This window comes from Aythya fuligula, chromosome 4 (assembly GCF_009819795.1).
Source record: "Aythya fuligula isolate bAytFul2 chromosome 4, bAytFul2.pri, whole genome shotgun sequence".
NCBI classification, from domain to species: Eukaryota; Metazoa; Chordata; class Aves; order Anseriformes; family Anatidae; genus Aythya; species Aythya fuligula.
In genome coordinates, this window is record NC_045562.1 from 54,109,507 (window position 1) to 54,133,046 (window position 23,540).

General features: G+C 34.4%; 1 protein-coding gene across 1 annotated transcript in view; it reads left to right on the forward strand.

Annotated features, from left to right (window-relative positions):
- The window catches only part of ARAP2 (ArfGAP with RhoGAP domain, ankyrin repeat and PH domain 2), a 116,932-nt gene that overhangs the window by 57,269 nt on the left and 36,123 nt on the right, over positions 1-23,540 (forward strand). The window contains exons 14-23 of the mRNA XM_032187508.1: positions 281-415; positions 4,568-4,712; positions 7,053-7,155; positions 7,822-8,020; positions 10,030-10,093; positions 17,857-18,020; positions 20,028-20,240; positions 21,232-21,337; positions 22,104-22,251; positions 23,054-23,122. Coding sequence (XP_032043399.1) covers positions 281-415; positions 4,568-4,712; positions 7,053-7,155; positions 7,822-8,020; positions 10,030-10,093; positions 17,857-18,020; positions 20,028-20,240; positions 21,232-21,337; positions 22,104-22,251; positions 23,054-23,122 — 1,346 coding nt within the window. The remainder of the gene's footprint in view (positions 1-280; positions 416-4,567; positions 4,713-7,052; positions 7,156-7,821; positions 8,021-10,029; positions 10,094-17,856; positions 18,021-20,027; positions 20,241-21,231; positions 21,338-22,103; positions 22,252-23,053; positions 23,123-23,540) is intronic.

Consider the following 23,540-nt stretch of genomic DNA (forward strand, 5'->3'; position numbering starts at 1 on the left):
TAAAAACATAGCACACTAGAAAACCACATTTAGGTTACATTGGCAAGCAGTGGTAGAAAATGGCAATGTAGTAACCAATGTAAAACAGCAGGTTTTGGTGAACATGTAACAATAATTATAAAAATAGATCAATAATATGTATCTGTGCTATAGGAAAGGTTTTAGAGAGCAGCTATGTATCTGTAAATACTGCAGATGCAGTAAGAAGTATGCGGAGAAGCAGTTATACCCTAGAGTAGAGGAAGTTTTGTATGTTACTTACTACTTTGTCTTTTAATAGATTTCCCAAGCTATGATATCTGTCTTGAAAGTGGCTTCTCTGAAGATTCTTCACATTCCACCTTTCTTTGTGAATTTTTATACAAAGTTTCTTCTAATACTACCAAGCTTCTTACAGAGAAGAAATTAAAAGAAGGTATTTCAGTTTTACTTCATACATTTGAATAATACATGAATATGTATGGTATGGATGAATTTGGTTCTTTTTAACTTCTTACATTACTTTTTAAAAGATAAATTGTCTCATTTGATTCTGTAGACCTCTTTCAGATGAAGAAAATCCCGATTGTCTTGATCTCTTTATTCAGTGGTTGACAGAAGAAGGAAATTAAACTACTTATTATTCAGTTAACAAAAATGATAAATAAAAACATATACAAATATTTCTCATTCTAATTATAATTAGGCAGATGCTGCTAGCTGCCAAACATAGCTTCCATTTGAAATCATTATCTTTCTGAAACCATTTTAACACTGACTTCTCACAGTCCAAATTGATAATGCCTGAGATATTGCTCAAGCTTGCAAATGTATTTAAAATGGACACGTCTAATAATTTTACAACAAATTAAGCATTGCATGGTAAAAATGTTTGTATTATCACAGTAGAAATCATCAGCAGTCATTCTACTAGGATTTTTGAGAGGTTGTCAGATAAATTTATTTTTTTCTCTGTTCCTGTATTTTCTTCTATCTAAACAAACAAGGTAGATTTTTAAAATATGAGCTGGTTTGTAGTTAAATTGATAGCTAAGAATATCTTGATACAGCATCCTGTGTCATTGACAAATGTTTATTTTGTATGATGATGTTTATATTCTGGTGGTATGTTTTTAAGATCCTTAATGGAGATCGAAGCATGCACATAACTCCCATTTATTGCACTTCTAAGGTATCTGTGTTATTGTGGATCCTAATAGTCAAAAACATTGAGTGATCATCAGAACTAATTCTGAATTGTAAGCATTTCCCAGCAATGATGCAGCTGTTAACAAAGACCTGGGCAGAGCCCTGGACTGCGGCTGGACAGGACTTCTTTGTCGATTGTTCTGAAACTGTTCTGAGCTTACTCGGGAAAGACAGGAATAACCACAAACCTCTTGTTATAAGTGCAGGCCTTGTATTCTGTGCTGTGGATATATATATAATGTATTTATACATATACATATGCATGCACACACACACACATATATAATCATTTTTAAATGTATTTATAAAAACTCAAGACCCTGCTGAGGGAAGTAGAGAGCAGATACAAGGTAATACTGCTGTTGTCTCATCTAACGTCTTCTAATTCTATTTTATTAGAAATGCAGTTTAAATTTGTAAGTAGATATAGATTGAAGAGTTAACTTTAAATGCTCACAGAATGCCTTCTGCCGTGCTTTTTTGGAAGATGTGGTGGGCGTACAGCTTTACAGGTGTATAGGAAGATGTGTTTACATCATTTACATCATTACACCATTTGCAGTTTTAGTAGACAGATCAGGGAGGAAAATGTAATAATGATATCCTTTTAGTATAGTTAAAAAAAAAAATAATAATAATAATAAATGCAATTTTGAATTAGAATCTGTTCTTACCTGAGGACTGTGTCTAGTGTGCCATGTGTAAGAAGTAAAAAACAAAAGGTTTTTTATTACAATTTAAAATACATAAACTTTTTTCTTCCTATATTTTTTCCTATATCAAGAACTGTTTTCTACCTTATAATCTCACTAACATGAAATAATATGGGGATACACACATTGCAGATAGTTGGGAATTGATTGTATCATGTATGTGTATACAAAATATATTATTTAATAATGTAATACCATTTTTATGTATGAAATAAACAGTAAGAAAGAAAAACTATCTTCATCAAATAATTTAATGGTTCCCACACATGTATATGTGTGGGAGATACAGTTTCAGTTCCCTTCTTGGCCTGTAAAGATTCAAGTAAGAAGGTCACATTACCTGAAACAAAGTGATCTACCTCTTCAGTGCTAGAGGAAAGAAAGGAGCCCTTTGGGTGAAGTAGTTGGGACTTGCTGCTGAGTTCTCATTGAACCAGAGAGGGAGCACTGGTATCTAACAGGGGATTGGAGCACTTGTCAAAATTTTGGGTCCTGCCCCCAATTATATTGGATTTTTCTTATACTGATTTTTATTTTTTATGGACATTTATGAAAAGAGCTTTGAGCCAGAATCCAGTTCATCTCTCTAACTACTAAGCTACTGTTTAAATTCTTCCTTGGTGTTAAAAATTTCTTCTGAGGCACTTGTCAGCCTTGCCAAGGGCTGAATATTTAAGTGCTCTGTTTGCAGTCAGAGAAAACTGGTATTCCTTTGTGGGCTGAGCTCCAATTGCAAAAGGAAACCAAAGAAATCACTCAGTGCTGTGAATTGAATCCAGGTTTTATAAAAGCCAGGTACAGCATCTGGAAACACAGTATAGTTTTTTACTATGTGGGTTTCAGTGCAGGAGAGAGTAAACCAACTTTTTGTATCCTTGTTGGAGTGCCATCCGTAGTTTCAGCAGGGGTGCATAACTTCTGGGGAAAGTTACTGTTAGTTAACAGCTGTTGATGATCAGCAGGAAGAGAGCTCAAACATTGTTGCTATTCCAAAGCAATATATCAAAAAAAAATAATAATAATAATAATAAAGGTTAGTGATTTGGCCCGAGTTCAATTTTTCTCTTTCTGTTTTTAATGTAAAAGTTTGTACAGAGCCCTGTTTAAAAACCATAGTGTTCCAAAATTATCCTTGAGAGTTGAACAGTTCTTTCAATATTGAGGCAATGAGCTATTTTGTAGAATGGGCACACTTTAGCGAAGGGAATGATGGAAGGCTAGGGGGTCAAAAAATCCTGAACAATCAAACCCAGTTTTGTGCTCAGCTCCTGTAAACCTATACATCTTCAAATACTCAAACTTATGTACACTTCAGTATTTAAAGTGTGTATTTACAATATAGGTAGAAAGAATGATATTCAATAAATACTAAGAAAATAGTGCCCAAAACATGTATGACTCAGTGAATAACAGATGAACTAATTGGATGAAATATCAGACAACATATCAAGTAAGTATTGGTTAATTAGAACTGTAGCTTATTTTTTTTATTTATTCATGATTTTTTTCTTTTCTATTTTACCAAATTAGCACAAATAGGTTACTGGAATATGTGTACCTCTTCAGAGGTCTTATTACTGTGGAAATTAACGGTATTTTTGCTTAGGTCCTGCTTCTTTAGTGTTGAGAATAGATGCACCTCAAGTTATATTCTAAGAACTAGATGTTACCTTGAATGAATTAATATACAGAGTAGAAAACAGACATTAATATTCTATTTCATATGCTGTATTCATAGTTCAGGTTCACAAGAGGTAGTAAACACTTAGACTCAAATATGCTGAATAAGGCTTTTAAGTTGTCCTGCAGATTTCTTTTTAAGATACACCTTGTGTAATTTTTTTAAGAAAAGTATAAGTGGCAATTTCTGGATCCTCTAATATACCTAGTTCAAAGTTATGTGAAGATAAAATTCTTAAGTAGGTAATTTAACCATTGCTCAGCATCTGTGTTGTTACGTGTTGAACATTCGTATGAGCATTAGCATTCCGTGAACTGCCGTCTTGCTTAAATGAATTTACTCTTGCCAGTTACACGTGAGAATAGCAACAGCAGAGATTTCCAACTCATTCTTATGTGAATGTGCCATCCTGCTTTAGTTGTAGCTACTACCTGTCTATTGTGTTTCCTCTTATTTAGCCTAGTATCTAGGCATACGTTCTGTACAATGTCACTACTGTGCAACTCTTGGACCTGCAGTAGGAGAGAATTGAGCTCAGCTGCTGAAGTACCTTGAAAGGATTGTCTGTTCTTCAATTTGATATCTTACTCTATCTTGGTAGTGTATTTTCTGAAGTATTTTAACAACGTTAAGTAACATAACTTCTGATAGTGGTTTCTTTTGTTATCCTTGTAGTGTGCAATGGATGTAAGTTTTAACGTGTATGACACTTGAAATTTTATAGTATAGTATTTCAAAATATATAACTTAAATGTAACTTAAAATATATAACTTAAACTACCATATGCTAGAATTCCTATAGGCTAAATAGTATCAACACAGAATTTGAAATCCTGGCCCACTGAAGTTCGTGGGACTGAGATATCATCATAGATGTACTCCTGTTGTAATACAGCTATATATATTTTGAGGCAAATTCTACAGAAAGAGGCAATTTTTTTTTTATTAAACCAACTGACTTTTTTTATTATTTCTTTATTCACAGATTGCAACAAAAGATGGTGCACTTTGGAAAGTGGCTTTCTGAGCTACTATGAAAATGATAAAACGACAACTCCTAATGGTATGCTTGACATCAGCGAAGTTATCTGTCTTGTAGTGCACAAGTCAGACTTCTTTTTAAATAGAGGGTAGGTTCCAAAATTAATAATTCAGTAAATAAACATAGGTATTTCAAAGATGCTGTTTTCCGTGCTTTTCACTTTGTTCTTGAATTTTGAACGTGCAATTTAGAGAGAAAAAATAAAAGGAAGCTTGAAGTTATATTGACTTCAAGAAATAAGTGCTAAGTAGTATTTGTTTATTTTTTATAGTGATGTAATGAAAATGTTAGGGTAATTTAAAAGGGCAACATAAATTAGATATGTCTCTTTCTTATTAAAACTGTAATGCATATTCTCAGTGCTTAAAAGGTTACACGATGATAAATTGAACAATTAGTGCTCATTTTTCTTTCTGGGATTGACCTATGCCTCAAGCCAAAACTTTTGCTTTGTTTCTTTCTGATAATGCTGCAGTTCTCCACAATTCTTTCAGTTTTAGTCACAGATCTATCAGCCTCGTAAACCCATTTGTTGTTCTGTAGTCGAGGGCAGCAATTTAACTGTTGAACGTGAAGTTCCTTTGAAGATAACTTTTTTGATGGTCTTGTTTTTCTTTTACAACTCTTGCACATTCCATTCGTACATTTAAAAACATCACACAGATTCAGAGTTGTGATCAATGATCATGATTGATCAAGGCAACATGTTTGTTGAAGCTAATGCTTTAATTTGTACTTAGGATCTGTCGTAAATGCCATAATACTTCTTAAATTTGTGTGTGTGTGTAAAATAACAAGATCACTCTATTGTATGATACAGCAGTGTTTGGAACTATACAGCAGAAGTGTCTGCAACAAAAGCAATCTATACAGAAAGTTTCTAGAAATGATAATGGGAAGGAAGGACCTTAGCTACTACAGAGATAGTGTGTGCATAGGGGAAAGATCCTGAAAAATGATTATGCCTCAACGTGCTACGAATTGCAATGGAAGTAGTCATCAGTACTCTGTTGTAGCATAGCTTTGTGGTATCTGGGGGGGAGTGGGGTGGAGGGGGGACATGCTACTTTATTTTTCCATAATGTGATCTAATGTATTTCTTGCTATATGTGCAAATGGTTCCACTTCAGGGTAATGCCTAAATAATAAAAAAAAAAAAAAACTTGTTGGCAAAATACTTCATTTTTAGGGAATGACTAATCTCCTAATGTGCTTTATCTGAGACAGGGAAGCTTCTCTTGAAACTACTCAAAGTTATTTTGTTACCTGAGATATTTTGTATATGTTCTGTCCTTAAAATGACTATTTTACTAGTCAGAGTCAAGTACTTACATATCATTTACAAAGCATCATTGCAAATGGAAGAATTGATCTATGGTCAGTTCTCCAGACTCAGACAAACCTCAATCTCCAGTATTGAAAGGGAAAAGCGTGATCCATTTGTTTGGTTTTTAGGGGGAAAGGTCACAAAGGAAATCATGCTAAAAAATTTAACACCATAACCGTAACTTACATGTTAAAAACTGAGTCCAACGACTTTCCAAATTCCACCACAGTTTCAAATGGTTTTCTTTCTCTTCTTTTAACTATACTTACTATTTGGCAGTTAAAAATAGAAAAGCAAGATCCAACCATTTTAAATAGTGATTGTTTTTTTTTCTTTGCTTGTTTTTAATTTTTATTGAGAGTTACAGCAGCTTCAAACAGTAGTCATAAACATGACAGAACCAAACTCTTCTTGGTGGTGGCAGGTGGTACAATGACTGGCAGCAGCTACATCCCAGGAGGTTCAGGCAGGGTGATAGGAAAAGCCTCTTCATTAGAAGGGTGGTGGTCAAGAGAAACAGGAAAGTCTCCATCCCTGAATTTTTTCAAGACTTCGCTAGATGAAACCATTGCTGGTCTGATTTATGGTTAGTGATAGTCCTGCTTGTAGCAGGAGATTAGACCAAATGGCATCTAGTAGACCCTTTCAACCAACATTTTGTATGATTCTGCGATAACTTATTTGCAACTTCATGTTCAGTTTATTGATCTACTAATATTAAATGCGCACAAATAATTTTGAATACATCATGACAATATACTTGCTGAGATCACATGGAATTTAAAAAGCAAAAAAAAATTCCCTGTTTTTTAAAAAAAATTCCCTGTTTTTTAATGACTATATTTAAGCATTTTTGTTAATTTTAGAGCTACTGAAAAAGATTGTTATTCAGTAGCCTCTAAATATTTTTTTGACCTGAGAAGCACTCTAGATCATGATATTCTGTTATTAGCTGGGTTGTACATGTAAGATCAGAGGAGAAATTGATTCCATTCCATATGTATGAACTAATGTAATAGGAACTAGGGAGAAATTGAACTTGTGTGTGTCTACTGTTATGAAGACTAAATACAGCTGCCTTTTTCCTTCTGCTTGCTTCAGGGACGTCTTTACCTTTGAAATCTATTTAATGTCAGAACGTGTTTTTCTGTTTGGAGCTGAAACTGCATATTCGCAAAGAAAATGGACTTGGGCGATAGCTAAGGTAATACTGATAATTATCTTTTCCAGGCCAGGAAGGCCAGGAGCCTTTGCACAAAGAATAAAGTTTCATTGTTAGCTTAAAGTCCTCTGAGAAGCCATTCTTGATGAACACTGGTCTGTCTTGTGTGTGGTGGTTTCTAGTGCAGCAGGAAGAAGTAACTTCTGTGATTTAATGTTTGAAACAAGATAATACAGTAAAATGGAAAAGGAATTGAAACATTTTAATGCTGACTTTAAGAATATCTTAAAGGTGCACTGGTGTGGTATGAACCATATGAATTTATTTCAGTTAAGTTGTTTGTGCTTGCCATTCTATTCTTTTGTTTGCTGAAACGCAACTCATAAAGCAGTATTTCATAAATGTATTTGATACAGTACCAAATGTTAACAGTCACATTACTACTTAAATGTAGTTTAAAAAGCAAAAATATTTGGATTGTGGAGTGTGAATGGAAAAAATGTGCTATATCTGTTTTTATAGTTTAAAGTTAATGTATGTATAGTTTTATGAATGATAAACCCAACAGTCTTATTTCTTTAATGCAGCTTTCATCTTTCAAGCTTATAGGTTTGCAGTGTCTTTTTTTTTTTTTTTTTTTTTTTTGGGGGGGGGGGGGGGGGAAGAGGGTTTTTTTCTACATCTGACTCACCCTGTTTTGTTTGGTAGCATTTTGTTCCCCCTGTGGCTGAATGCTTACTAGAGAGAGACTGTGACCTGATTGGCCAACTGTACTACAAGGATTGCCATAGCCTGGATCAGTGGAGAAAAGGCTGGTTTGCTATAGAGAAGTCAAGCCTTTACTTTTGTCTTGAAATGGAGAATGCTCAAGAAGATTCCATATATCTAAGGAGGCTGCAAGAACTAAGTAAGAATTTTGGTTAAAATTTAGAATTCAGGAATTGTTCTACTGTTAAAGACATTTCTGTTACATTTTAAAATCATGAACATTAAGGGAGCTCACCAAACAATCCTTTGCATGAGTCAGATGCAACTCTCATCTAAATATGGTGTTGGTGAAGTTTGGTCTTGGATTTTTATTTTTTATTTTTTCCCCTACTTAGTGGCATATGCTGGAGATGTTCATGGGTTCATAATGAATGAAGACAGTTTTTGTTCCAGTTGCAGCAGTATCTTTCTTACAGCAGTACAGAGTGGAATAATAATGTATGACCTTTTGGGATTGTCTCATATTTTTGACACTGCAGACTTGCTAACTGCAGAACATCTTCTTGAGATGATTGACAGGCCTAGTTTTAAAATACTCAAATACACTGGAAAAATATAATTCTCTTGGTGCACTATTTCAGACTAATAGACTTTTCCTTTTTTTTTTAGAGACTAAAAATATTCTTTGTTCAATATCATGACATAGAAAAGATTATATTTATACAAATGGTCTCCTATGACTATTTTTATATCAATATCTGTAATTGTTTTGAATCCTCTTTGTGTATGTATCTGCCTTAGTTCCTTTTAAGGAAAAAACAAGGGAACATTGTTTCCTGTGTTCTGTGAGAAAGGAAAATAAACTAGTGTTTTATATTAAACTAACATAGACAAGGAAGCTAATTTAGGTTTTTCTTGATGATGCTCTTTGCAAATACTGTCAAATTGTGGACTTTTGAAGGAACTTGCCTAAATACCATTGGACTTCTACTGTTTATTTACTGCCACCTTATTTTTGCTAACTACATTCGATTAACTACATGGTGATCTTTAATCAGGAATACTCTTTTAGCTGTCTTTTTCAACTAGCGAATGTTCTTTAAAATCTCGATTCAGAATTAAAAGGCAGTAAGAGAATTATTTCAGTTATTACTTTTGGTCTTACCCTTAAAATCATATGAGCAACCAAATCTGCTTGTATCTCAAATATAGAAACAGCACAAATACTTAGCTTTGGGTAGAAGATCCTTTTTGCTTGTGTTTTTACTATTAGGCAATAGTAGTATAATAGTTATTATTCTTGGAAAAATTATATACTGATACTCTTTTCTCTGATTTTCTCTGATTTCTGTTTTCCCCAAAATAAATCTTCTCTGCTGTTAAGAAGGCTGTTTTGTGTAACTGAAACATGCAAAATAATAAATTGTCAGTGGAAATAGTCATTTATCTTCTCGATATGTGACTTATTAAATGTAAATAAGGACAGGAGTGTGATAAAATCATGTGACATACACCAGAATGTTTGTTGAACTTCACTGATGTTTAGGACTTTACTGTCTCAGGACTAGTTGAGATAAAATGTGGATGATCTGTAAAATCTAAACATTGAAAGGATTTTTGAGCCTTTTCAAAGTTTTGACTTAATTTACCTTCTTTAGTATAGTGCATTGTGATATAGTTTCACAAGAACTGTTATGGAAAACTACCCAGATATATTGTCTCTATTATGTATAACTTAGGTGTTTTACAGAGCACAGAAGTGGTTTTTATTTATTTATTTTAGTAGAAATAGCATAAAATGATGTGAAAAAGGGTGGCAGTGATCTCCACAGTGTACTTGAATTTTCTCTAAGATACATTACTGTAAATACTTGCAGCTAGTAGTATGCAAATCAAAGGATTCAAAAATCCCTTTTACTTTTGAATCGTGTCCTATAAAACTCATCTTTAACGAGTTTTAATTTTAGTACAAGTATGTATTCACATTAAAAAGTACTTCTTTAACCCTTATCATTTTCTGCATTGCTTTTTCCTGTAAATTTGATGGTATTATGGTCTTTTGTGGAATATTGCTCCTATTATCAAGCAGCATTCTATATTTGAAATATTTAAGAATTTGATGCTCCTTTTGTCACTGAAGATCATTTTGAAAATGTGTCTGTGTATACATTTGTATATCATCTGAATGTGTGTGTGCTTTGTTTTCAGCAATCAGTAGTGTGATGCAAAATGGAGAAAAAATAGATGTTCTTCTCCTTGTTGAAAAAGGAAGGTAAGCTTCCCATCTGAATAAAGCTTTGATCTACTTTTATATTGATGTCTTAAAATTCTTGCGGATCAGTCGTGGAGCTTTTTCTCTTGCAGTTGCTAGAGAGAGTAAATTTAAAGACTTTTTAAATTAGGGAAAGGCTTTGTGTATTAATTAAGTTTTATGCCCATGTCAGGAAGTGCTAACAAATACTGCTTAATTAAATGCAGTTTTCCTACTGAGAAAATTATTCCCATTCAGATTAGTTTGCCAATAATGGTGTCTTCAAAAGGACCTAACTTTTTTTACCATGTAAAAAGGGGTACTCTGGAGCATTTGTAAAGAAGAGGGTAACTCTTTGGAGAATTTATCACTACTTTTTTTTTTTTTTTTTTTTTTTGTGCTCTCATGCTTAAATCTGTGCAGGTCAGAATCAAGAAATATGTGTGAGTCCCCTGGTTAGTCTTATTGTAATGCGTGATCTCACCTAGCAGCATGTTAGCCAGAAAAAACATACTTGAGAGGTAAATATGATCTGTCTGCCTCCAAGTAGGTCTTAGTATTCTGCTGAGATAACTCTATCAAATATTGTGATATAGGATGCTGAAACTTGAAGTGAAGTGCAGTATTTCACTTCATATATGAAGTATCATACGAACCCATCATATACGGATACTAATTTAAAGCTGGAAGTTATTGAAAATAATTCTTATTTTGTACTAGATGTTCTTATTTCAAAGATGTATTGCAAGCATTTGTGTACACAGTCTTTTGAACAGTTGATAATAGGTTATTAAAGGAAGATTGCTTGCCTCTCTGTTGAGGAAACATGAAAATCAGATGCCTTTGACATCTATTTAGAATGAGAGAAACTTGTTGGAGAAACTCATTGTAAATTGTGTGTTCTGAATTTTAATTCCTTCTAAGATACTGTTTAAGTTTCAGAATTCAGTAAATAAATCAGAAACAAACACTTTTTCCTAGTTGATGCATCTTTTCTCTCTAAGAAGTGCTTTGAAAGATTCAGCATTGAGCTACACAAGCCAACTAGGGAACCTGAGGTGTCCTACTCTCAAGGTTCAGTCCAACAGATGAATACAAACCATGTACCTGATTTCACAGATATTAGTGCTGAGCAAAACTTCAAGCTCCAGGAGCGGTTTTATTATTTCTTTCATTGTAATATTTCTGTCAAGAGAGGATAGGTTTTCCCTGAACTCTTCTAATGGAAATTGAAGATATTTGAAAATAATTTCAACAAGGGCACTGACTGATTTATGGTGACTATGAATATGTTGAGTTTTTCTTCACTGAAATCTTCCCTAAAAATATAAATGGGTAACGTTCATGTTATCTTAACCATTAAAAGCCATATGGTATATGAGCTTTGATATACTAATTCTTATTTAGGATATTGTTCCAAAAGTATCCACGTGTTCATCACAGTTGCATGATATTGCATCCTCTAGTGATGAGAAATTTAATGGATGTGGGTGGGATGTGACTAAGTATCAAATCACCTTTATCTTCAGATTCATTTTTTAATATAAAAAGAAAATCAGCAATCCTTGTACCACTTCAAACCCTAGGTAAATTAGTTAATATCTCTGAGAAGTCAATGTCATCTAAATAAATCATAGTTCCTAGGTTTTTCTGGTTTTGTCTGTTATTTTATATCAGTGATCTTCTAATGCCAAGTTTGGCATAGATTGTTTCTTTTAAGTGATAAATCTATATACTGAGCTATTGACAATTCTCACATTGATTTGTTAGTCTCTTAAACCTAGGATAAATGACAATCTCAAAAATCGTTATGTCAAGAATGAATATAAAAACAAAATAAGTTTTTTTTCCAGAATTAAGAAGAGTTAGAAAATGGAGGGAAAAAAATACACAACTTCTCTTGCTTACAGAAGTAAAAGTTGATGTCTTAGCATATATTGCTGCATTTTATTAGAAGCAATTATGAAAGTCCTTTGAGAATTTTCATACTGAAGCTCATACTGTTCTTCTGTTGCTTTTGTTACTGATTTCACTGTTTAACTTCCCATTTATTACAAATCCTCATGCATTTTTTTTCCAAGGATCAGTCATTGGGTTGATTAATTAGAGATCATGCATTGTGTATCGTTCACCTTTTTATTTGACCATTTTCTGTTGGTTACTGTAGGCAAAAGGATAACTTGTAACAGACTTCTCATTTAGGAGTGATTGCATACCAAAATAATTGGTTACAGAACCAGTTTCCAAGTCTTACTGCTGAAATAACTGTAGTATCATAAATCAAATAAATAAAACTTAAAATAAAATAAAATACTTAGCAGTACAGTTATGCTTTTGTTAAAATCATGGGGTACATATGTTGATTTGATCCATAACTACTTGTAGGCAGATTTTACTATTGATTTGGGACTGCAAGGTGTAGATGATGTCAGTTGCTCTTCCCCTATCCACCAGTGCTGTAACTCCACCACAGCAGAAGGCCACCAGATTTGTCAGGTTCACTGTCTGCCGTTAGTTAAGTCATGTTGGCTGTCACCAATCACCTCCTTATTTTCCATGTGCCATAGTATAGTTTCCAGGAGGCTCTGCTCCACGATCTTTCTAGGCGTTAGGTGAGACTGACTTGATCTTACACTGAAAATAACTGTATACAGTCATTTTAAAATATATATTTAGTATATGTAACTTACTGCTAATTCTCCAGTGCCATACCTCAAGGAAGAACAGTTGTGCAGACAGATGCTTTATATTTTTTCCTGTGATTTCTTAAGCTCACTTAGGTGTGAATGTTTTCAGATCATAATATGATCCATGCAATGGTGATTTTTTTTTATTCCTATTACAATTCTCTTGTAGTTAGCTTTCTTACTGTACATAATGAATCTTCCCTTCAAACTGGCATAATTTATGTTGATGGTTCCATAATTAGATTTTCTTGTTAACCCTTTGACTATAGCAATAAGAATAAAATGCAATTATGAGCACAAAATTCTAGAACCCAGAAATAATCTAAACATAAGACTCAGATGAGTTACATGACTTGTGCTTTTAGTAATATGTCCTGGATATAAGGCCCTTAATATCCTTTAAAGAAATATTTGCTGGCAATTGCTATATATCTCTAATTATTATTGAAACTGCCATGGTTTAGTTGCAACTTGATTATTCTTATATAATTTGATTGCAGTGCATACCATTTTAGTACATGTAGATTTGCTTGAAATATGCAAATGATTCAGATGTACTTCAAAGTTGCCTGAGGGCCCTGGGCTGTGCTATCTGTTTCTCAGCCTTTCTCCCTGCAATTGTACCTGGAATCACATAATATCACTGCTTTCCCAATGCAGAGCTCTGCAACAAAGAATACTGACATAGCAAACACCAGTGGACTTTGCAGGATATGCCAATTAAGATGGGCCTGAAGATCAGCCAGCAACCTTTGCACTGTTGTGGATGAAGTGTGCTCATGTATTTTTTTTTCTGTCTTGTTACCAGTGCAGGAAAAAGTGATGGAAGTCCATGATAAAGTTGAAAAGATAACAGTAGCTGCTTTTATGTTGAGAGTAGCTGGTCTTTGACTCCTGCAACCATTTGTGCCAATTTAGTTCCCTCAATTCACTGAGATTTGTGAAATCTGTATTGCTGGGATTTCTTGTTTGTTTACTTGCGTAATTGAATTATCAATTTCTCAAGTATGGATTGGTGTGTGCTTCACACTTAAGAGGGCAAACAAACACTGCCATTGTTCATATGTAACTATCATTGCTAATGTTTTTATGAAGTGTATTCTTTTTTTTCTTTTAACTGGAGGAAGTAGTACATGCATAAAGCGTTTGGTTGATATTTCAGGAATGCATTCTAGGTTAGAATTTCTGAACAAAGTAGTTGTTAGTCTGCATGGGTTGTAGTAGATCTTTGTAAGTAATCTTTTTAAGATCTTTGCAGTAAAAAAATATTTTAAACATGATTACTTCTGTAAGCTTGGAAGTATTCTTACATTAACCTGATCAATCATGGTACATGGGGCATCAGTGCACTGTGTATATATGCTTAGTCTGGAACCTTATATAAAATATAACTGTATATAAATAACGGTATATTAATAATTGCAGTTTGCTCAGTGAGAAATCTATGTATTCATTTTTACTACTTCCACAGATTTTTTTTTTTTGTGGACAGAGATGATGGCATTGGCATGAACAGCAGAAGCAAACTCTACAAAGCTGTCTTACTTTATGAAGTTTTGTAGAAGACTTCCACTGTGCTTTGAGGGGATTTTCATTTTTCTGCTAGTAACTACTTGCCCTTTCCTTTTTATGCCACCTTCCAGTTTCATGGGGATCAATAAATGCCCTCTAAGTGTTGTTAAGTTTGGCTGAAAGTGTTAAAATTCAAAGGAATACTTAAAGTACTTGTTTGTACATTGTTACATGTTCTTGTGATTTAAATGTATCCCAGGTATATTTTCTTTCTGCCAAAAACGCTGCAGTTTGATGTGAGGTTTCTAAGCAGTTTGACAATACTTTGAATACTTTGAATTCTGAACTGGGTCTGGCATCAATTTTATTTCCCATTCTCCCTTCTTCTCTTTCATGGTGTTGTAAATACTGAATTGCTCCCTGACTTACCTGACTCTCATGATTGACTGCTCTGGAAATTTTTTTTGACTTGGCAGCAATAGTTAACTCTTGGACAATAAGTAGTTGCCTTCTTTGAACAACCCACATTCTACAATACCAGCAAGATCTTTCATCTTTATTTTCTTTTTTTTCTTTTTTTTTTTTTTTTTAAAGAGCAACTACTCTTTCATAAATATGGTGGTGCTATAGGACCACTATTTAAAAGGATGTCCCCTTTTCTTTGATAATTACTAAGAAACTTCATCCTCTATGAGTTTAACTTGACACCTTTTCAAATTTTAGAAAATGATGGCATCATCTCTGGGTAATTCTTATAGTAGTGATAGTAGTGTGTGTTGTGTTTTTTGCTTTTTTTTTTTTTTTTTTTTTTTCCAGATTTATTGAGTAGATGGGAAGATCTGTAGAATTCAAGATGTTCTTTTTGACGTAGTTTAGGTAATTTGTATATCATTACAGTTAATTGACAAGCACGTGATTGAGACTTTAATATTGTTGTGAAGAAAAAAAAGCTAGATACGCTAAGAATAGCTTTGAAGTTTACCACACTACTCATTCATGGATATATGGCTTGAATTTCCTCTTTTATTTAGAAATGATAATATTTTCACTACTTCCTGTACATATCATAACTCTTTAGATTAAAATATAAAATAAAATTACTCAGGCTTCCATTTCTTCTTTTGCATAATGCTGTAATGTGAATACAGCTGTCTGTAGGGGAAAAAGACAGTAGTACACATAATGTGTGCATGCCTTGTGTTGAGAAACAACATAAGTCTTTTCTAATTCAGTCTTAATCTTTGATCTGTGAGTAATTGAACTGAAGGAATACATTAATTGACAGACTGTTTCCACTCAAAGTGTTACATTTCTTCTTTTTTTACAACTCTTCTTGGAGGAGTTGTGGACTCAAATGAGGGCGTAAAGGCCTTACAGAGGGATCTGGACAGGTTGGAGAGCTGGGCGATCACCAACCGCATGAAGTTCAATAAGAGCAAGTGCCGGGTCCTGCACCTGGGATGGGGAAACCCTGGCTGCATGTACAGACTGGGCGATGAGACGCTGGAGAGCAGCCTAGAAGAGAGGGATCTGGGGGTCGTGGTAGACAGCAAGTTGAATGTGAGCCAGCAGTGTGCCCTGGCAGCCAGGAGGGCCAATCGTGTCCTGGGGTGCATCAAGGATGGCATCGCTAGTAGGTCAAGGGAGGTGATTGTCCCGCTCTACTCTGCGCTGGTGCGGCCTCACCTCGAGTACTGTGTGCAGTTCTGGGCCCCACAGTATGAAAAGGACATGAAACTGTTGGAAAGTGTCCAGAGGAGGGCTATGAAGATGGTGAAAGGCCTTGAGGGGAAGACGTACGAGGAACGGCTGGGGTCACTGGGCCTGTTCAGCCTGGAGAAGAGGAGGCTGAGGGGAGACCTCATCACAGTCTACAACTTCCTCGTAAGGGGGTGTCGAGAGGCAGGAGACCTTTTCTCCATTAACACCAGTGACAGGACCCGCGGGAACGGGGTTAAGCTGAGGCAGGGGAAATTTAGGCTGGACGTCAGGAGGGGGTTCTTCACAGAGAGGGTGGTCGCACACTGGAACAGGCTCCCCAGGGAAGTGGTCACTGCACCGAGCCTGTCTGAATTTAAGAAGAGATTGGACTGTGAACTTAGGCACATGGTCTGAACTTTTGGGTAGACCTGTGCGGTGTCAAGAGTTGGACTTGATGATCCTTAAGGGTCCCTTCCAACTCAGGATATTCTATGATTCTATGATTCTGTGATTTTGTATGGCTATGGCAATACTGCAGCATGTCAGGATGATGTTTTCTGGAAGCCATTGCTTGAGAATCACTCTCGGATCCATTCCAACAGGTCTTTAGAAAATGTTTGGAAGTTAGGCGTACTCATTTTGTTGTACAAGTTTGTGAGCTTTACACGGACTACGGATTTCTTTTAATGGAAAACAGAGGCTGAAAGTTTTTATTAGCTAGGCATATGTAATTAATATGACTTTCCAAGTCATAAAGTAGAAACTTTTTAAAAAGGACTTCAGGAAGTTGAAGTGTTTCAGTGTGCCTTACTGTGCTGCTGAATGGTGTATCCTGAGACACTTCAGATCTTGGGTCTGTTTTTGTTGCACTGACTGCATCCTTGTTTTCTGTCAAGATAAGAATGCTAAAATGGAAATGGTTGAAAAAGCAAAATAAAGACACAAATCAAAAATGGGGAAAAAAAAAAAAAAAAGCAATTCTTTCACTACTATATAAAGTTCTTTTTCCCCAGATAATTAAAAAGAATATTTGTTTACATTTTGAGGAAAGTAGTTTCACTGAAATTTGGGAGAACATTCTAACTTTTCCTAATTAGAAAAAAAAAATGTCCATGAGGAAAATGTTTCCCACGCATTTCTTTACTGGTCCACTGGTAAGATTGCTTAGATTGTAAGATTGTAAGATTTTAACACTTAAAACAGTTGATTATATGCATACATACGGGTGAGCATGCACTCTTAAACTGTTCAGTTTTGTAGCTGTTTCCTAGAAGCTATTCTGACAAGGTTAAACAGGAGGTTATTGTAGCAGGTTTAAATAATCAGAGCAGGACCATACTTTGAGATAGCAAGTAATTAAGGCGTAGTGTTAATTTATTCTACCTCAACTTAGTTTTTCCATATGTGTTCCTGAGTTCCTTAAATCTCTGATTTCCCAAGGATTTCGATACAGGTGAAGGAAGGAAATTCAGTATGTCTCAGCTACTCTATAGAAAAGGGGGGTGGGAAACAGAAAAGAAAGTATGTCTTGTCTAGTTTTGAAAGTTGTCTGTAAATCTTTTATTTCATTCTTAACTGTGACTTGGACATATGAATGCAGGTTGCAGGAGGAAGACTGAAGAGTAATTAAAATGTTGTTCAGGTCTTTTCAAAGGTTTGTGACACGTCTCTATATGGATCCTCGATGATTTATTGTGACACTGCTAGTACAAATGTAGTTGGAGAAAAAGGTGCTGTAACAATAGGCAACCGTCACAATTCTGTGTGGTGGAAGGTGCCTTGTTATCTTATTCCGATATTTCTCTAGACAACTTCTGTGCTGTTGTAGAATATCATCACATTTTTCTTTCTTTCCTGCATTCAAAATATTTTTAAACTTTTCAGAACACTGTACATCCATGGCCATACGAAGCTGGATTTCATGGTCTGGTATACTGCAATTGAAAAAGCAGCGGGTACAGATGGTAATGCGTTACAAGATCAGCAGCTCAGCAAAAATGATGTTCCTATTATAGTGAACAGCTGTATAGCATTTGTTACACAGTATGGTAAGTATAGTAGTTTTTATTCAACCTAATATCATTTGTATAATACCTATACCACAGCACCTTCAGATCTTTTTGAATAAGTTTACGTATTACCCAAAGTAAAACCAGATCTCCGGTTAGCCCCACCGTTCCTTGATGTGATGGTGAAGTACAGTGCCATGCATCTGAGAATAAGCAGTCTGTGGAAGTACAGCTTGAGAAATCTCACTCACAGACACGTTTGTATTTTTAAAATTGATGCCGTTATCTGATGTATCTCAGCTTTTGGCTCCCATGCCTCAGCGCAGAGCACCTTAGCCTTAAAAATAAGCTTCGTGAAGCAGGAACAGAAATGGCCTGATCGTAAAATGCGAAAAACTGATAGTAACTGTGAAATCATGTTCAGTATTAAGGCTGCTTTTTTTTTTTTTTTTTTTAGAATAGGAGCCTAAGGAGTTGTTTTTTGCTTAAGTAAATATTGCTAGCATAATTTTCCATAGCATTAGATCATATGTAGATAGTGTGTGTGTTGTTTTTACTGCTGCAGTTTAATAAGTTATCTTGTGAAATACTAAATACATACCAACCTTGTAAAACCTATCTTCAGGATAAATGTGTCTGTAACCTCTGTCAGTATGAGAAGGCCTAATTTGTTTCATTGATTGAAATCTAACTAAATAACTTTGAAACGTGGCAACACAGCATTATGGTAAATAGTTGTTTGTGTTGCAGCTGTTGTCAAAAAACATGAAAAAGTATTTGCTACATTATTTTTTAACTAATAGCAGTAGGAATAATTCTAACTATAGTTTATGCTGTTTCATGCACAGAAATGTTGTTAAAGCAGGGTAATGGTGCCCCCCAATCAGAAACATTGCTAGTGTATGTTCTAGATTAAAATTTTATTTCCTGATTTTTATTTTTTTTTGAAACACGGGAAGTCTACATCTATAGATTTTTTTTTTTTTTTTTTTTTCCCCCAGGATCAGGGTTACTGAGTGTTATAGGTTTCATTTGAAAGTTGAAGGAGTTGTATGTATGCATTATTTGTAGATGTACATATTTTCATCATAATCAAAGCTTTGTCTTCAGTTGTGGCCTGCAGGTGACTGACAATATCAGGTGCCACAGCTGTTCATGACAGTAGGAACACAAGGGTAATATCAAACAATAGTGCTTGTGGACATCACAGGAAGGGTGAATTGCAAGAATGTAAGACATGATTTCATAGGTTTTGACAGAATGCTGCTATATATTTGACAAATGCATAAGGAAAAAAGAATTTCGCTATAAAATGATACTCTTTTTTCAAGTGTGGAGAAGACAGGAGAAACTTCTCCAAAGAGAAACAAAGCCAAAGAATGGGAACGTACATCTGTATCAAATTTCCACATGCTATATTCAATAACTTGACTGTGTTTTAGGCTATATTTTTATTTAATTACTTATTTTTTTAAAGTTGGCTTTGGTGTTTTCAGTCATTAAATACAAGAATACTGGTTGCCTGGTATTTTCCTTAACCTGAGGAAAATCGGAAAACAGGAACAGTATCTTGAGCCTTTTAATAGAGACGTGCATCAGGTTGGATGAATACAATACTGAGTCCAAAGCAAAGCTAAATTGTAGGGGAATAAAATAGTGGAAGTACTAGTAATGAAAGGATTCATGTTGCTTGTGTAGATGACATCAGAACTTCTCTCATTAATCGTGCCTTTTCAAACCATTGATTTAGGAAGTCACTAGGAGATCTAGGGATTTGAACAGCCTGTAAAACATTCCTGAAACTGATCCCAGGCTTGCTTAATTTTATGATGTGTGTATTTACAAAGATGTCTGGTTGGTTATGAGCAGACTTGGCAGTGTTTTCTCTAACAAAATATGTATGTGAAAAGGGTCAGAAAGATACTAGTAGGAGATGTGATCTGTTTGTCTGCCAGACATGCTTTTCATGTAATAAGGTTTGAATTTTTAGAAGAGCACCGAACTTTATAGATACTTATTTTTCTGTCTTGTATTTCTGTAACTTAGGTTTAGGGAGCAAGCAGATCTACCTCAAGAATGGCAATTCTTCTAATGTGGCTGAACTTCTGGAAAGTTTCAAAAAAGATGCAAGGAGTGTTAAACTAAGAGCTGGGAAACATCAGCTTGAAGATGTGACTGATGTATTGAAAAGTTTTCTTTCTCAAATAGATGATGCTCTTCTCACTAAAGAACTTTATCCATTCTGGATTTCTGCATTAGGTAATATTTGCAATAACACTCAATACAAGAAAGGTTGGTTGTAAATACTCATTACAAAATCTGGGGGTTTTACTAATTACTTGTCTGTATTGTTTGACAATCTGCGGAACAGTTGTAGCAGATAAAAAATGTTTACAGTTTGGCTGAAGTAGACTCCTGTTACCCAATAAATCAAAACATGGCTCATTTGGTTGTTTTTGGAGAGTGCTAACAATCAACTGCAAGAGATGAGGAGTTTGTCCGTTTTTCTTTTTCAGAAATCTGAGAGAAATAAGGGACTCAGAAGAAAATGTTTAAAATAAATTAAAAAGCATTACATAAACTTTGCAATTGCCCCAGTTGTGATTATTCTCTATAGCCTCTGTGCTCAATGCAACACAGAGAGCAGACTTAACTTAAAGGTAGAGAGCTGTGGCTGTGTCTCAAATGCGAATTCCCAATACTGGAGTTTCTATCATTGTCTACTACTGTTTCACTTATGTAGCTTTGTACAACTTTATTACTGCTTCCTCTCCTCTGCTGTCCTCTTACTAGTCTTACATATTTAGATCTGTAAACTACTTTGGAACTTGAGACATTTCTTCAATAAAAATAAAAAAGATGAAAAGGTGTTTTTGTTTCTTACCTCTGGGCACTGTTAAAGTAGTATCTACAAGTAAAGTAGCATCTACGTACGTAGATGTACACACAAATTGCAAAGTTAAATATCCTTTGAGAGGAAAGAGCAATTACTTTCATAGAATTTAGTCTTAAGCATGAGTTCCTGCAGTTTAAATATAGAACTGTGTCTTATTGCTGATACTATTTCCTTGATCTAGTGTATAATAATAGACTCTGTTAATAGTAGGTTGTCAGTATAGTCTTCATGAAGAAAAGGTTGGTTGATAAACTAGTTTTAAATGACTAGATGGTGCAGAAACAGTTAATGAGAACTGTTGTTGGTTTTTGGTATACATTGTTATTAATGCTCAGTGATTATTTTTTTTGGCAGATATGCAGAATGAAAAGGAACGTGTAAGGAAGTATGGAGCTTTCATTCGGACGCTTCCACCAGTCAATAAGGCAACTTTGGCTGCATTAATTGAACATCTTTACAGGTAAATTCAAATGATAGAATGTAGCAGAGAATTTTTTTTGTAATGTTTCTCAGTATAACTCTATCAAGAATGAAATTAGGATTATTTCATCAACTAGTAAGTGTCAAGCTTAACTTGTTGTGCTGATTAATTATAAATTAAAGGCTATTAAATATAATGTGTTTTTTTTTTCAGTTGTATTTTTAGTAGTAGATAACTATACCGGGATGGAAATTCCTTACAGTGGTAGAGGGCTGCCTGTATTTGTGTCTGAGCAAGTTAATTTTTGATGAATCTTCTTTAGGTGAATTCATTTAATCCCATCTGCTAGCCTAGGATTGTTGCAAATGGTTCTTGAGATTAAAAGGTTTTTTTTTTTGCAGGGGAAATGTCCTTCTCCTCAATCTACATTACAAATGGTAATTTTGAGATTAAAAGTCCTTCAAATATTTCAGCACTGCTTCATTTTGCAACTGAGGTATTTGTGGAGAATACCCAAAATACAGAGTTGTTTAAACAACAAAGGTCTTTCCTACTCCTAGATCAAATAAGCAGTAGCAAGTATATAAAAATAGTGTGACTTGGATGATTTTATACAGTTAAATGCAGAGTTTTGCATTATTAAGTAGGAATGGTCATTATTTTACTATAGTGGCTATTTAACAAGCTATATTATTTTTCTGATAAAATAAATATTTTTGAAATGCACTCCATGTTCTATAGAAAAGCCTTAAACAACCAGGGGAACAATGGAACCTTCTAAATATACTTATTTTTCCTTCAACAGGGTGCAGAAATGTTCTGAAATCAATCATATGAACCCTCACAATCTAGCCATGGTGTTTTCTTCATGCTTATTTCAAACCAAAGGGCAGACTAGTGAAGAAGTCAATGTAATTGAAGATCTAATTAAAAATTATGTGCAACTTTTTGATGTAGGTATCTTTATTGAAAGTAGCCTGACTGCTCCACTATTAGACATGCTAAAATATAGAAATCTTAAAGTTAGAGATGGTCTGGTATTCATTATACTGTCTGAGGAGATGCAGGGATGTTGAACTCTAATTCAGTGGACATGGTTAATTGCCTGCTTTAAATTTCATTTTCTAGATAGCTTAGTCTGTGTAGGAATTACTATTTTTATAGGATTGCTGTGAGATATTTTCCAGAATGGTGCACGCTTTTCTTGCTGACACTGCTGACAATCTTAAGAAAATTTCGAGATGATAACTATTAAAAGTAATACTTCAATTCAGTTTTTATAGCCATGGTCAGAACTGAAGCATGGAAGAACTGAGTCTCTGAACTGTGATTACAGTAAGGATTTTAGAGAAAACAGTGTTGGGTTCCTTGAGCCTTGAAGGAACCGAAAGCATACTGAATCCAACTGGATTGAAAAGATACTACTAGAAGCAATTTGTCATAGCCATTTTGGTTTAGAGTGTACTGTATCACTGTAACATTCTGTGTGGCAGTTTTTAATACAATCCTCTCCTAATGTGTATTGGTAAAATTTATCATAATGATCCCATCGCTGACTGACTATTTTTGACTACTTGGCACAGCTGGCACAGCTCACTATATGAGCATAATTATTTGTATTCTTAGTAATTGTTATTCCTCTTGTATTTGTATTTATTAGTTTATTACATTGAAATACTGTTTGCTAGTTAATAGTATCATTTTTTATACTAGCTTATAGCTATTAACTGAACAAAAATGATCAAATTTAAACAGATAAATGAAGACCAGGTCAAACAAATGGATATAGAGAACAGCTTTATTACCAGGTGGAAAGATACTCAGGTAAGTGGCAAAAATAAACTGGTATGCAAATACTTTTAACAAAGAGTATTTAGTTGTTTATAGATTTTTTTTTTTATATACCTGGATATCTAAATATATATTCCTGGGCTTGCACAGTGACTAGTGTTGTTAACTAAAGAACTAAGGAACATATGAGGAGGCATAAAATGCTAAAGCAAAACAACTTTGTGTAAAGCATACTGTGGAATTATCCTAGTGTTTAGGACAGAACATAACTTAGAAGTGGTCGTGTGCTTTTGCTATGTTACATAAATTGTAGTAGAAGGAAATGATCAACATTTACAAGTGTGAAAATGATGACCCATCATGTGGAATTTTAATTGTGCATATTAAAAAAATTCAAGTGTATATTAATACTTCTATTATTTCATGACCTTTGGGTACATGCTGTCTGTCT